Here is a 16417-nt window from a genome sequence, read left to right as displayed (position 1 = left end):
CCCCCCGGGTTGCTGCTGCCACGACCCCGAACGTCTATCTCTGATCTAAAAAGTCAAGGAAGGTTGCCACCGCCTGGAGAATCCCTGTACCGACCCTCTCAGGGCAAATTTGATCCTTTCTAGCTGAATATAGCTAGCCATATCGTTAATCCAAGTTTCAACGCTTGGAGGCCTCGCGTCCTTCCATTGAATTAATATCCTTCGTCGAGCCACTAGGGACGCAAAGGCCAATATTCCGGCCTCCCTATCCTCCTGTACCCCCGGTTCTACCCCGACCCCAAAGATCGCAAGCCCCCATCCTGGTTTGACCCTGGACCCTACCACCTTCGACACCGTCCTTGCCACCCCCTTCCAGAACCCTTCCAGCACCGGACATGCCCAGAACATATGCACATGGTTCGCTGGGCTTCCCAGACATCTGACACACCTGTCCTCACCCCCAAAGAACCGGCTCATCCTTGTCCCCGTCATGTGAGCTCTATGCAGCACCTTAAATTGAATGAGGCTCAGTCTCGCACACGAGGAGGAAGAATTGACCTTCTCCAGTGCATCCGCCCACGTCCCGTCTTCTATCTGCTCTCCCAGCTCCCCTTCCCACTTGGCTTTCAGCTCCTCCCCCGATGCTTCTTCCGCCTCCTGCATTATCTTGTAGATGTCTGATATCTTCCCCCCTCCGACCCAGACCCCCGAGAGCACCCTATCACTCGCCCCCTTACTGGGGAGCAGGGGGAACCCCTCCACCTGCCGTCTAGCAAATGCCTTCACTTGTAAATATCTGAACATGTTTCCCGGGGGGAGCTCAAACTTCTCCTCCAGCCCTCCCAGGCTCGCAAACCTCCCCTCTATAAACAGGTCCTTCAGCTGCCGTATGCCCACCCTGTACCAGCTCTGAAATCCCCCGTCGATGTTCCCCGGGATGAATCTATGGTTCCCTCTTATTGGCGCCACCAACAGACCTCCCATTTCCCCCCTGTGTTGCCTCCACTGCCCCCATATCTTGAGGGTGGCCGCCACCACCGGGCTCGTGGTGTACCTCGTGGGGGGGAGCGGCCATGGTGCCGTTACTAGGGCCCCCAGGCTTGTGTTGCCACAGGACGCCCTCTCCATTCGTTTCCAAGCTGCCCCCTCCCCTTCCATCATCCACTTGCGCACCATTGACACATTTGCCGCCCAGTAATACCCCGAGAGATTGGGTAGTGCCAGCCCTCCACTGTCCCTACTCCGCTCCAAAAAGACCCTCCTCACCCTTGGGGTGCCGTGCGCCCACACGTAGCTCATGATGCTACTCGTCACCTTTTTGAAGAAGGCCCTAGGGAGGAAGATGGGCAAGCACTGAAATAAAAACAGGAACCTTGGGAGGACCGTCATTTTGATCGACTGCACCCTCCCCGCCAGCGACAGCGGTACCATGTCCCACCTCTTAAATTCCTCCTCCATCTGTTCCACCAGCCTGGAAAAGTTCAACTTGTGGAGGGTCCCCCAGTTCCTTGCCACCTGCACCCCTAAGTACCTAAAGCTCTTTCCTGCTCGCTTGAAGGGGAGTCTCCCAATACCCTCTCCCTGGTCCCCCGGGTGTATCACAAAAACCTCGCTTTTGCCCAAATTTAGTTTGTACCCCGAAAAGTCCCCAAACTCTGCTAATAGTTCCATTATCTCCGGCATTCCCCCCTCTGGGTCTGCCACGTACAGCAGTAGATCATCCACATACAGCGATACTCGATGTTCCTCCCCTCCCCTAGTCAGTCCTCTCCACCCCCCTGAACCCCTCAGTGCCATCGCCAACGGTTCGATCGCCAGTGCGAAAAGTAGGGGGGATAGGGGACATCCCTGCCTGGTCCCTCGGTGGAGCCCGAAATACTCCGACCTCCTCCCGTTTGTCACTACACTCGCCGTCGGGGCCGAGTAGAGCAACTTCACCCACTTAATAAACCCTTCCCCAAACCCAAACCGTTCCAACGTCTCCCACAGGTACTCCCACTCCACCCTATCGAATGCCTTCTCCGCGTCCAGCGCTACCACTATCTCAGCCTCCCCCTCCACTGCCGGCATCATAATTACATTCAGCAATCTCCGCACGTTCGTGTTGAGCTGCCGCCCCTTCACGAACCCCGTCTGGTCCTCATGGATTACCCCTGGCACACAATCCTCTATTCTAGCTGCCAGGATCTTTGCCAGCAACTTGGCATCCACGTTCAGAAGCGAGATAGGCCTGTAGGACCCGCACTGCACGGGGTCTTTATCCCGCTTCAGTATCAGGGAGATCAGAGCCTGCGACATTGTCGGGGGCAGAAACCCCCCCTCTCGCGCCTCATTAAAGGCTCGTACCAGTACCGGTCCCACCAAGTCCACATTTTTCTTGTAGAATTCCACCGGGAACCCATCTGGCCCCGGCGCCTTCCCCGCTTGCATCTGACCTATTCCCTTGACTAGCTCCTCTAGCCCTATTGGCGCCCCCAGCCCTTCTACCAGCCCCTCCTGGACCCTTGGGAACCTCAATTTGTTTAGGAAGTCCTCCATTCCCCCTCTCCTCGTCGGCGGCTCAGACCGATACAACTCCTTGTAAAAATCCCTGAAGACCCCGTTCACTTCTTGCCCCTTCTGTACTACCTTCCCGCCCCTCTCCTTCACTCCCCCAATCTCCCTAGCCGCATCTCGTTTGCGAAGCTGGTGTGCCAGCATCCTGCTCGCCTTTTCCCCATACTCATAGACCACGCCCTGTGCCCTTCTCCACTGCGTCTCTGCCTTCCTGGTGGTCAGCAGGTCGAACTTGACCTGCAGGCTGCGCCGTTCTCCCAGCAGCCCCTCCTCTGGTGCCTCCGCATATCTCCTATCCACTTCCAATATCTCCCCCACCAGCCTCTCCCTCTCCTGCCTCTCCTTTCTTTCTCTGTGTGCCCTTATGGAGATCAGCTCTCCCCTGATCACTGCCTTCAGGGCCTCCCAGACCATCCCCACCTGCACCTCCCCCGTGTCATTCAAGTCCAGATAGCTCTCAATGCTCTTCCGGACCCTTTTACACACCTCGTCGTCCGCTAACAGCCCCACATCCAGCCGCCACAGCGGGCGCTGGTCCCGCGCCTCCCCCATTTCCACATCCACCCAATGTGGTGCATGATCAGAGATCGCAATGGCCGAGTACTCAGCTTCCCGTACCCTCGGGATCAGCCCCCTGCTCAACACAAAGAAATCGATTCTGGAGTACACTCTATGGACGTGGGAGAAAAAGGAATACTCCCTCGCCCTCGGCCTACCAAACCTCCATGGGTCTACTCCTCCCATCTGCTCCATGTACCCCCTCAGCACTTCTGCCGCTGCCGGCCTCCTATTGGTCCTTGAGCTCGATCTGTCTAGCCCGGGGTCCAGCACTGTGTTGAAGTCCCCCCCCATGATCAAGCCCCCTGCCTCCAGTCCCGGAATGAGGCCCAATAGGCGCCTCATAAAACCTGCGTCATCCCAGTTCGGGGCATATACGTTGACCATCACCACTTTCTCCCCCTGCAGCTTACCCTTCACCATCACATACCTACCCTCCTTATCCGCCACTACCTCCTCCGCCACGAACGACACCCTCTTTCCCACCAGAATCGCCACCCCCCGGTTCTTTGCGTCCAATCCAGAGTGGAACACCTGTCCCACCCACCCCCTTCTCAGGCGAACCTGGTCCACTACCTTCAAATGGGTCTCCTGTAACATTGCTACATCAGCCTTCAGTCCCTTCAGGTGTGAGAATACCCTTGATCTCTTGACCGGCCCATTCAGCCCCCTCACGTTCCAAGTGATCAGCCGGGTCGCGGAACGACCCGCCCCCTTCCCCTGCCGATTAGCCATGTCCCGTTCCCTGCTCGCCCCGGGTCGACCCTCCCCTTCTGACCCGCTCCCCATGGCGATGGGGCCTCCCCCCACCTCTCCAGTCCTCCACTTCCCGTTTCTGGTCTTTCCAGCAGCAACCCGGTGTCCCTCCCTAACCCCCCCCCCCCCCCAGGCTAGGACCCCTCCTAGCCGCGATGTACCCTCCATCGTACTCCCGTAAGTCAGCTGGTTTGCGCTGACCCGGCTGCTCCTGCCACACTCCGACTCCCCCCGGCTCGGGGGGGGGGGGCCTCCCCCCCCCCTTGCCACTCCTCCCTGGCCCCGCTCCAACGCGGGAAAGGTCGCCATTGCTAGCCACGCCCCGCACTCCTCTCCTCCCCCCTCCTCTGCCCCGCGCGCGGGAAAACAGAGGAAAGCCCGCGCTTTCGCCCTGCCACACCCCACCCCGCCATCTTCAGTTCCACCCCCGTCCCCGTCCATGCCTGTAAAGAACCCCCCCTAGGAGCCCATATCCCCGATCTGCTCTCCCCCCCGTCCCGCCTCCCCAACTTAACATTATAAATAACAAATAGATAACAAATAACAATGTACTTAACAGTCGCCCTCTACCAAACAGTATAAATAACCATAAATAACCATAAATAACCATGAATAACCACAATAACAATAACTAAGGGAAGTTGGCAAAGGGGGGAAAAAACATCAGAAGAAAAAAAAACCCAAAGCAAGAGTTCAAGATCCAAACAAGGAAAGAAGAAAAAAAAAGGAAACCGTTCCAATAAGAGATGCCCAGTTCCGTCCCGGCCGAAAAAAAAAACGAACCGCTTGTTCAGCTGAAAGTACCCGAGCGGACACGGCCGCCAAGTACCCCCTGGGTCTAATTCGAGTCCAGTTTCTCTTCCTGTACAAAGGCCCACGCCTCCTCTGGGGACTCAAAATAGTGGTGTTGGTTCCTGTAGGTGACCCACAAGCGCGCTGGCTGCAGCATTCCGAACCTGATCCTTTTTGTATGTAGCACCGCCTTCGTCCGGTTGTACCGGGCCCGCCGCTTAGCCACCTCCGCACTCCAGTCCTGGTAGACCCTCACCGTCGAATTCTCCCACTTACTGCTCCTTTCCCTCTTGGCCCACTCCAGCACTCTCTCACGATCGCTGAGTCGCTGGAACCGCACCAGCACCGCCCTCGGGGGCTCATTTGCTCTTGGCTTCCTAGCCATGACCCTGTAGGCCTCTTCCAGCTCCAGGGGCGAAGGGACGGCCCCTGCCCCCATCAGGGAGCTCAGCATTTCTGCTACGTATCCCGGGAGGTCTGACCCCTCCAGGCCTTCTGCCAGGCCCAAGATCCTCAGGTTCTTCCGCCTCATTCGGGTATCCAGCTCCTCAAAACGGCTCTGCCATTTCAGGTGGAGTGCCTCGTGCACCTCTACCTTTCCCACGAGGACCGTGGCCTCCTCCTCCCTCACAGTCATCTCCTGCTGCAGCTCCCGAATCGACGCCTCTTGGGTCGCCTGGGCTCCCATCAGCCTGGTGGTCGTCGCATTCATTGACTCCAAGAGCTCCATTTTCAGCTCCGTAAAGAAGCGCAGGAGAGCGGCCTGCTGCTCCTCCGCCCATTTCCTCCATTCCTCGGGTGCGCCACCGGCCGCCATTTTGGTCTTCTTCCCCCGCTTTTTTTGGGGAGCTGCTGTTGCTTTTTTTACCACCCCACTCCGGGTACCGACCATAAAGTTGGTCTGGTTCTCCTCAGGGAGCCTTCCCCCACCGGGATTTGTCCTTACAGCGCCGTTGGGGCCCTCCAATCGGCCCGAAAACACCTTTGTAGCAGGAGCCGCCAAACGTGCGACTTAGCTGGTCATAGCCGCAACCGGAAGTCCCTGTTTGTCATTTTTATAAATGACCTAGAGGAGGGCACAGAAGGTTGGGTGAGTAAATTTGCAGATGACACTAAAGTCGGTGGAGTTGTAGACAGTGTGGAAGGATGTTGCAGGTTACAGAGGGACATAGATAAGCTGCAGAGCTGGGCTAAGAGGTGGCAAATGGAGTTTAATGTAGAGAAGTGTGAGGTGATTCACTTTGGAAAGAATAACAGGAATGCGGAATATTTGGCTAATGGTAAAATTCTTGGCAGTGTGGATGAGCAGAGGGATCTCGGTGTCCATGTACATAGATCCCTGAAAGTTACCACCCAGGTTGATAGGGTTGTGAAGAAGGCCTATGGTGTGTTGGGCTTTATTGGTAGAGGGATTGAGTTACGGAGCCATGAGGTCATGTTGCAGCTGTACAAAACTCTGGTACGGCCGCATTTGGAGTATTGCGTACAGTTCTGGTCGCCTCATTATTGGAAGGACGTGGAAGCTTTGGAACGGGTGCAGAGGAGATTTACCAGGATGTTGCCTGGTATGGAGGGAAAATCTTATGAGGAAAGGCTGATGGACTTGAGGTTGTTTTCGTTAGAGAGAAGAAGGTTAAGAGGTGACTAAATAGAGGCATACAAAATGATCAGAGGGTTAGATAGGGTGGACAGTGAGAGCCTTCTCCCGCGGATGGAGGTGGCTAGCACGAGGGGACATAGCCATAAATTGAGGGGTAATAGATATAGGACAGAGGTCAGAGGTAGGTTTTTTACGCAAAGAGTGGTGAGGCCGTGGAATGCCCTACCTGCAACAGTAGTGCACTCGCCAACATTGAGGGCATTTAAAAGTTTATTGGATAAGCATATGGATGATAATGGCAGAGTGTAGGTTAGATGGCCTTTAGTTTTTGACTTCCCATGTCGGTGCAACATAGTGGGCCGAAGGGCCTGTACTGCGCTGTAATGTTCTATGTTCTATGTTCACCCTCCATACCAAGCAACATCCTGGTGAACCTCCTCTGCACCCTCTCCAAAGCGTCCACATCCTTCTGGTAATGTGGCGACCAGAACTGCACGCAGTATTCCAAATGTGGCCTAACCAAAGTCTTATACAGCTGTCACATGACCTGCCTACTCTTGTACTCAATACCCCGTCCGATGAAGGCAACATAAGAACAGAAGAACTAGGAGCAGGAGTAGGCCATCTGGCCCCTCGAGCCTGCTCTGCCATTCAATGAGATCATGGCTGATCTTTTGTGGATTCAGCTCCACTTTCCGGCCCGAACACCAGAACCCTTAATCCCTTTTTTCTTCAAAAAACTATCTATCTTTACCTTAAAAACATTTAATGAAGGAGCCTCAACTGCTTCACTGGGCAAGGAATTCCATAGATTCACAACCCTTTGGGTGAAGAAGTTCCTCTTAAACTCAGTCCTAAATCTACTTCCCGTTATTTTGAGGCTATGTCCCCTAGTTCTGCTTTCACCCGCCGGTGGAAACAACCTGCCCGCATCTATCCTATCTATTCCCTTCATAATTTTAAATGTTTCTATAAGATCCCCCGTCATCCTTCTAAATTCCAACGAGTACATTCCCAGTCTACTCAACCTCTCCTCATAATCCAACCCCTTCAGCTCTGGGATTAACCTAGTGAATCTCCTCTGCACACCCTCCAGTGCCAGTATGTCCTTTCTCAAGTAAGGAGACCAAAACTGAACACAATATTCCAGCTGTGGCCTCACTAACAGCTTATACAATTGCAACATAACCTCCCTAGTCTTAAACTCCATCCCTCTAGCAATGAAGGACAAAATACCATTTGCCTTCTTGATCACCTGTTACACCTGTAAACCAACTTTCTGTGACTCATGCATTAGCACACCCAGGTCTCTCTGCGCAGCGGCATGCTTTAATATTTTATCGTTTAAATAATAATCCCGTTTGCTGTTATTCCTACCAAAATGGATAATCTCCCATTTGTCAACATTGTATTCCATCTGCCAGACCCTAGCCCATTCACTTAGCCTATCCAAATCCCTCTGCAGACTTCCAGTATCCTCTGCACTTTTCGCTTTACCACTCATCTTAGTGTCGTCTGCAAACCTGGACACATTGCCCTTGGTCCCCAACTCCAAATCATGTAAATTGTGAACAATTGTGGGCCCAACACTGATCCCTGAGGAACACCACTAGCTACTGATTGCCAACCAGAGAAACACCCATTAATCCCCACTCTTTGCTTTCTATTAATTAACCAATCCTCTATCCATGCTACTACTTTACCCTTCATGCCATGCATCTTTATCTTATGCACCAACCTTTTGTGTGGCACCTTGTCAAAAGCTTTCTGGAAATCCAGATATACCACATCCATTGGTTCCCCGTTATCTACTGCACTGGTAATGTCCTCAAATAATTCCTCTAAATTAGTTCGGCATGACCTGCCCTTTATGAACCCATGCTGCGTCTGCCCAATGGGACAATTTCTAACCAGATGCCTCGCTATTTCTTCCTTGATGATAGATTCCAGCATCTTCTCTACTACCGAAGTTAAGCTCACTGGCCTATAATTTCCTGCTCTCTGCCTACCTCCTTTTTTAAACAGTGGTGTCACGTTTGCTAATTTCCAATCCACCATGACCACCCCAGAGTCTAGTGAATTTTGGTAAATCATCATTAGTGCATCTGCAATTTCCCTAGCCATCTCTTTTAGCACTCTGGGATGCATTCCATCAGGGCCAGGAGACTTGTCTATCTTTAGCCCCATTAGCTTGCCCATCACTACCTGCTTAGTAATAACAATCCTCTCGAGGTCCTCACCAGCCATAGCCTCATTTCTATCAGTTGCTGGCATTTTATTTGTGTCTTCCACTGTGAAGACCGACCCAAAAAACCTGTTCAGTTCCTCAGCCATTTCCTCATCTCCCATTATTAAAACTCTCTTCTCATCCTCTAAAGGACCAATATTTACCTTAGCCACTCTTTTTTGTTTTATATATTTGTAAAAACTTTTACTGTCTGTTTTTATATTCTGAGCAAGTTTACTCTCATACTCTCTCTTACTCTTCTTTATAGCTTTTTAGTAGCTTTCTGTAGCCCCCTAAAGATTTCCCAGTCCTCTAGTCTCCCACCAATCTTTGCCACTTTATATGCTTTTTCCTTCAATTTGATACTCTTCCTTATTTCCTTAGATATCCACGGTCGATTTTCCCTCTTTCTACCATCCTTCCTTTTTGTTGGTATAAACCTTTGCTGAGCACTGTGAAAAATCGCTTGGAAGGTTCTCCACTGTTCCTCAACTGTTCCACTATAAAGTCTTTGTTCCCAGTCTACCTTAGCTAGTTCATCTCTCATCCCATTGTAATCTCCTTTGTTTAAACACAAAACACTAGTATTTGATTTTACCTTCTCACCCTCCGTCTGTATTTTAAATTCCACCATATTGTGATCGCTCCTTCCGAGAGGATCCCTAACTATGAGATCATGAATCAATCCTGACTCATTACACAGGACAAGATCTAGGACCGCTTGTTCCCTCGTAGGTTCCATTACATACTGTTCTAGGAAACTATCGCGGATACATTCTATAAACTCCTCCTCAAGGTTGTCTTGACCGACCTGGTTAAACCAATCGAAATGTAGATTAAAATCCCCCATGATAACTGCTGTAACATTTCTACATGCATCAGTTATTTCTTTGTTTATTGCCTGCCCCACCATAACGTTACTATTTAGTGGCCGATAGACTACTCCTATCAGTGACTTTTACGCCTTACTATTCCTGATTTGCAGCCAAATGGATTCAAATTTATCCTCCATAGCATCAATGTCATCCCTTACTATTGCCCGGATGTCATCCTTAAATAACAGAGCAACACCACCTCCCTTACCATCCACTCTGTCCTTCCGAATAATTTGATACCCTCGGATATTTAACTCCCAGTCGTGACCATCCTTTAACCATGTTTCAGTAATGGCCACTAAATCATAGTCATTCACTATGATTTGTGCCATCAACTCATTTACTTTATTCCGAATACTACGAGCATTCAGGTAAAGTACACTTATGTTGGTTTTTTTACCTCTGTTTTGAATCTTAACTTCTCCAGTTTTATTCCTTTTAGTTTTACTGGGCCTATTCATTGAGCTCCCCTCAGTCACTGTACCTTGTACTGTCGCCCTTTTTGATTTTTGACTATGTCTTCTCTGCCTTGCACTTTTCCCCTTCCTTTTGCTTCTGTCCCTGTTTTACTACCTTCCAACTTCCTGCATCGGTTCCCATCCCCCTGCCGCATTAGTTTCAACCTCCCCAACAGCTTTAGAAAACACCCCCCCAGGACATCGGTTCCAGTCCTGCCCAGGTGCAGCCCGTCCGGTTTGTACTGGTTCCACCTCCCCCAGAACCGGTCCCAATGCCCCAGGAATTTGAATCCCTCCCTCTTGCACCATCTCTCGAGCCACGCATTCATCCTATCTGTCCTGACATTCCTACTCTGACTAGCTCGTGGCACTGGTAGCAATCCTGAGATCCTACCTTTGAGGTCCTACTTTTTAGTTTAACTCCTAACTCCCTGAATTCCGCTTGTAGGACCTCATCCCGTTTTTTACCTATATCACATAGGCACCACGACAGCTGGCTGTTCTCCCTCCCCCCTCAGAATGTCCTACAGCCGCTCCGAGACATCCTTGACCCTTGCACCAGGGAGGCAACATACCATTCTGGAGTCTCGATTGCGTCCACAGAACCGCCTGTCTATTCCCCTTACGATCGAGTCCCCTATCACTATAGCCCTGCCATTTTTCTTCCTGCCCTGCTGTGCAGCAGAGCCAGCCACGGTGCCATGAACCTTGCTGCTACCTTCCCTTGGTGAGCCATCTCCCCCAACAGTATCCAAAGCGGTATATCTGTTTTGCAGGGAGATGACCGCAGGGGACACCTGCACTGCCTTCCTACTCTTGCTCTGTCTTTTGGTCACCCATTTGCTATCTCCCTCGGTAACTTTCACCTGCGGTGTGACCAACTCGCTAAACGTGCTATCCACGACCTCCTCAGCATCGCGGATGCTCCAAAGGGCAGCACGGTAGCATGGTGGTTAGCATAAATGCTTCACAGCTCCAGGGTCCCAGGTTCGGTTCCCGGCTGGGTCACTGTCTGTGTGGAGTCTGCACGTCCTCCCTGTGTGTGTGTGGGTTTCCTCCGGGTGCTCCAGTTTCCTCCCACAGTCCAAAGATGTGCGGGTTAGGTGGATTGGCCATGCTAAATTGCCCGTAGTGTCCTAAAAAGTAAGGTTAAGGGGGGGTTGTTGGGTTACAGGTATAGGGTGGATACGTGGGTTTGAGTAGGGTGATCATTGCTCGGCACAACATCGAGGGCCGAAGGGCCTGTTCTGTGCTGTACTGTTCTATGTTCTAAAGTGAGTCCATCCGCAGCTCCAGAGCCGTCAAGTGGTCTAACAGGAGCTGCAACTGAACACACTTCCTGCACGTTAAGGAGCCAGGGACAGTGGACGTGTCCCTGAGCTCCCACATTGCACACGAGGAGCATGACACGGGTCTGGGATCTCCTGCCATGTCTTATACCTTAGGTAAACTTATACAACTACAATTTCAAAATAAAAATAATTAAATTAGACAATGAAAAGAAAAACTACTTACCAGTCACTTACCAGGGTTAAAAAGCACCTCCGAAAAAGCACCTTCTCTCACTCTGCACTGAATTACCTCACTGCACTAAATTACCAAGTTCCAATTCCCACTCGAGATGTGCCTCACTCAGGATGTGTCTCCTTGAAAAGCGCAAGCATGCTGTCTGCCTTCTTGACCACTCTATCAACCTGCGTTGCCACCTTCAGGGTACAATGGACCTGAACTCCCAGATCTCTCTGTACATCAATTTTCCCCAGGACCCTTCCATTGACCATATAGTCCGCTCTTGAATTTGATCTTCCAAAATGCAGCACCTCGCATTTTCCTGGATTGAACTCCATCTGCCATTTCTCTGCCCAACTCTCCAATCTATCTATATTTTGTTGTATTCTCTGACAGTCCTCCTCGCTATCTGCAACTCCACCAATCTTAGTATCATCTGCAAACTTGCTAATCAGACCACCTATACCTTCCTCCAGGTCATTTATGTAGATCACAAACAACAGTGGTCTGAGCACGGATCCCTGTGGAACACCACTTGTCACCCTTTTCCATTTTGAGACACTCCCTTCCACCACTACTCTCTGTCTCCTGTTGCCCAGCCAGTTCTTTATCCATCTAGCTAGTACACCCTGAACCCCATACAACTTCACTTTTGCCATCAACCTGCCATGGGAAATCTTATCAAACACCTTACTAAAGTCCATGTATATGACATCTATAGCCCTTCCCTCATCAATCAACTTTGTCACTTCCTCAAAGAATTCTATTTGGTTTGTAAGACATGACCTTCCCTGCACAAAACCATGCTGCCTATCACTGCTAAGTCTATTTTCTTCCAGATGTGAATAGATCCTATCACTCAGTATCTTCTCCAACAGTTTGCCTACCACTGACGTCAAGCTCACAGGTCTGTAATTCCCTGGATTTTCCCTGCTACCCTTCTTAAACAAAGGGGCAACATTAGCAAATCTCCAGTCCTCCGGGACCTCACCCGTGCTCAAGGATGCTGCAAAGATATCTGTTAAGGCCCCAGCTATTTCGACCCTCGCTTCCCTCAGTAACCTGGGATATATCCCATCCGGTCCTGGGGACTTGTCCACCTTAATGTCTTTTAGAATACCCAAAACATCCCCTTTCCATATGACAACTTGACCTAGAGTATTTAAACATCCATCCCTAGCCTCAACATCCGTCTTGTCCCTCTCCTTTGTGAATACCGATGCAAAGTACTCATTAAGAATCTCACCCATTTCCTCTGAATCCACGCACAAATTCCCTCTCTTGTCTTTGAGTGGGCCAATCCTTTCCCTAGTTACCTTCTTGCTCCTTACATACGAATAAAAGGCTTTGGGATTTTACTTAACCCTGTTAGCCAAAGATATTTAATGACCCCTTTTAGCCCTTTTTATTGCGCGTTTGAGATTCGTCCTACTTTCACGATATTCCTCCAAAGCTTCATCAGTTTTGAGTCGCCTCGATCTTACCTATGCTTCTTTTTTCATCTTAATGTTGCCTTTGTCCAGACTGTCAGTGATACATACTTTTCTTTTCTCCAATTTCTTGCAGAGTCTTGCTGACGATTCTTCGAGGAATAGAGGAAGCTCTTGCTTCCTACCAAAATCTTCCTTCATAAAACCTGGAAGAATATCCGATAAAAGCTGCTGTGAGGGCAATGACAAAATACTCCTGAACATGCAAGATGTTAAGGTGTGTGCTGGAAGTTCAAGTTAACCCCCAGTGTTTAAGTTGCATTTGTCAATTAATGTTTAATTATAAAATTAGCCATAAATAATACTTTAAACTGTAAACTTTAGACCTAATTTTCTTGGGATGTGAGAAATGCTGGAAAACCTATATTCATCATCCATCCCTGGTTGCCCTATATCAACGACACAGTGGTGTCATATGTAAGGTAGACCCTGAATGACAGAATGATCAAAACGGAACGGACTTGCATTTATATACCAATGGATGTCTCAAATGCTTTACAGCCAATTAAATGCTTTTTCAGTCACTGTTGTACTGTAGGAAATGCAGCGGCCTTTTTGCACACAGCTAGCTCCCACAAAGTGCAAACTGTTAATGAGTACATAATCGTGTTCCTTGTGATTGAGGGATAAACATTGGTCAGGACACCTGGGATAATTTCCCTGCTCTTCTATGAAATAGTGACATGGAATCTTTTATGCCCACCTGAGAACGTAGACGAGGCCTCCATATAATATTTCCGAAATATTACACCTCTGGCAGTGAGGGTCTCCCTCAGTACAGCAGTGCCAGCTTTGATTTTCACTCAATTCTTTGGAGTGGGACTTGAAGCTGGGAGCATGTGAATCCGGAGGCAAGAGTGCTGTCAACTGAGCCACATCTAACACTGCAGGTATCTTAAGGTTGCCATCTTAATAGCTTACTGATCATGGTCTTCACTGATCCATTGCTTAAAGTATCACCTGTTCATTAGATGTTGAGAAGAAGCCTGACTCAGACAGCTGAACTCCAACTTAACAGCGAGAAGAGCATTGACAGTGAAGATTCTGATTCTCTAGAGGATGAGAAGATTGGAGAACAGATTGAAGCAGAGAATCTGGAAGATCTACAGCTGAATAAGCTGTCTTTCCAGAAGGGTTCAGAGGCTAAACAGTACAATCTACATCCAGGAGATCTGATTGTACTTGATTTTGGGCCCGGTACAAAAAGTAAGTTTATAAGATTTCAGAAATGCTCTGCATTTCAACATTCATAGAATTTTGTCTCCTATTTAAAATTTGATTCCATAACTTGTGGAATTTTAATATTTATTTTTTGCTCTTTTATTTTCTTTTGAAGCCATGTTTTATGATTCTTCAGAGAAAAGGATAGTGGGATTAGTTTTGGATTGCTCTAGCATCGCACTGGAACTCATAAAGAGCAGTTAGTGATACAGTGGAACAATTAGCTGTCACTGGTGCTTTTAAACCTTGATGTTATTCGTAGCTGCTATACAGCTTCTCACTTTTTTTAATGCCAAGAATTTTAAGAAATATTATTTATGAATGTCATACTGTGCAGCCAGGTACTGAGTGTTAGGGGATCTTCACTAGCTGAAAACTGAGTTATGGATCAGGGTATTTAGAAAATAATGGAAAATTCATGAAAAATCGACCACTTTGTGTTCCAGAAGGCCTTAACTCTTCTGAATGGCATACAGAGAGATCGTTGCCTACATTGGGTCGCAGTCCACATAAAGTTCTCCAACTGGTAGACATCCTGGAAATGTTTATCCTGAAGATTTATGTGAGGCCTGAGAGTAGGAGAGAAGAGAGAAATGGCCAGGTTATACCACAGTTAAGGCATACAATCTGGGGGAATTGCATAACCTTAATATTATCCTTATCTGTCAGTAACCATAGAGTGAACCCCGAATAGGGTTTGTTGAGATGGCTTTTGTACCCGACACAGATCTATTTCTGCTTTTCCTCTGCCATTAAGTTGCAGTGTTAATATAAGTTTACTTGTGACACCAATAAAGATTATTATTAAATGTAACTCTACTAATAAACCAGAATGGAATATTTGAGAGAATAATCAGAACCATGCAATAGATATATTACTGCATTTCCATTTTCTGCACTTAGGATATTATTTGTGACTGTGCTTGAGTTGACATTTTGAACAGCATTAAAACTATTAAATAGAGCATTTCCTATGGGTGAAATAAGCTATTTATTACACAAGTAACAAACATTTTGTATTTGCAAATATGATTTAATAATATCTTATTTAACTTAAATGTATAAATGGTGTGATGCTTTTTTAATTGATCAGGTTAAGGGATAAAACAGCATAGATGAGAAGCAAGGTGCATGGAGAACTGGGCAGAGGTAAATAACATTAGAACAAAGAGGTAGTCCAGAGAGAGGAGGGATGTACAGATGTGAAATAAATAGCAGACTAAAGCTGAATTGGAGTGCGTATGGTAAATCCAAGGAGGGTGACAAATAAGGTTGCTGTGCTGCACATGTAAGTTGCCACTGAAACTATAATCTCGTGCCAATGAAGGGCTTAATTAAGGGTAGAAATGGGATCTGGCTGTGCCTGGCTACAGTGTGTTCAGCAGAAAAATGAAAAGTAAAAATAGTGGGGATGAGAATGCTTGAAAGTATGATGATGAGGTTAACGATTCAAAGCCAGAAGCCAGTATTTAGAATTTTTAGAATTTAGAACAGTACAGCACAGAACAGGCCCTTCGGCCCTCGATGTTGTGCCGAGCAATGATCACCCTACTCAAACTCACGTATCCACCCTATACCCGTAACCCAACAACTCCCCCTTAACCTTACTTTATAGGACACTACGGGCAATTTAGCATGGCCAATCCACCTAACCCGCACATCTTTGGACTGTGGGAGGAAACCGGAGCACCCGGAGGAAACCCACGCACACACGGGAAGGACGTGCAGACTCCACACAGACAGTGACCCAGCCGGGAACCGAACCTGGGACCCTGGAGCTGTGAAGCATTGATGCTAACCACTATGCTACCGTGCTGCCCACTAGAGGTATCTAGAGGCAGAGAAAGAAGTGATATGTTGCCTGGTGGAGGATGGAGGAGTAAATTGCGAAATAGATTTGTGAAAGAGTGGTAATAATAGGATACTTCAATTTTTCTTAATCTTTCATGGATGTCGACATCGCTGACAAGACGATTGTTGCCCATCCCTAATTACCCTGGAACTGAGTGGTTTGCCAGCTCATTTCAGAGGGCGGTTAAGAGGCATGCACATGGCTGTGGGTTGGAGTCACATGGTCGATTCCCTAAAGGACATTAGTGAACCAGATGTTTTTTTTTCAACCATCAATGATAGCTAAGATTAGCTTTCAAATTCCAGCGGCGGGATTCTCCGACCCCCTGCCGGGTTTGAGAATCCCCAGTGAGCGGCGTGAATCTCGCCCCGACGCCAGCTGCCGTATTCTCCGGTGCTGGTTTTCGAGCGGGGTTTACGCCACGCCAGTCGGGGGCCGTTGGCCGTTGCCAGTGGCACCCCCGGCAATTCTTCGGGCCCCGATGGGCTGAGCGGCCGTCACAGTCCCGCCGGCATGAAATGGACATGGTCCCACCTGGCTGGTA

At 48.9% G+C, this 16417-nt stretch overlaps 1 protein-coding gene across 2 annotated transcripts in view; it reads left to right on the top strand.

The window, feature by feature from the left end:
- LOC119978090 (katanin-interacting protein) overlaps positions 1 to 16417 on the top strand; it is a 307079-nt gene that overhangs the window by 107424 nt on the left and 183238 nt on the right. For both annotated transcript variants that reach the window (XM_038819487.1, XM_038819488.1), the window contains exons 7-8: positions 12877 to 13017; positions 13772 to 14006. In XM_038819487.1, coding sequence (XP_038675415.1) covers positions 12877 to 13017; positions 13772 to 14006 — 376 coding nt within the window. The remainder of the gene's footprint in view (positions 1 to 12876; positions 13018 to 13771; positions 14007 to 16417) is intronic.

This window comes from Scyliorhinus canicula, chromosome 15 (genome assembly GCF_902713615.1).
Source record: "Scyliorhinus canicula chromosome 15, sScyCan1.1, whole genome shotgun sequence".
NCBI classification, from domain to species: domain Eukaryota; kingdom Metazoa; phylum Chordata; class Chondrichthyes; order Carcharhiniformes; family Scyliorhinidae; genus Scyliorhinus; species Scyliorhinus canicula.
This window is presented reverse-complemented; position numbering and strand designations above follow the sequence as displayed.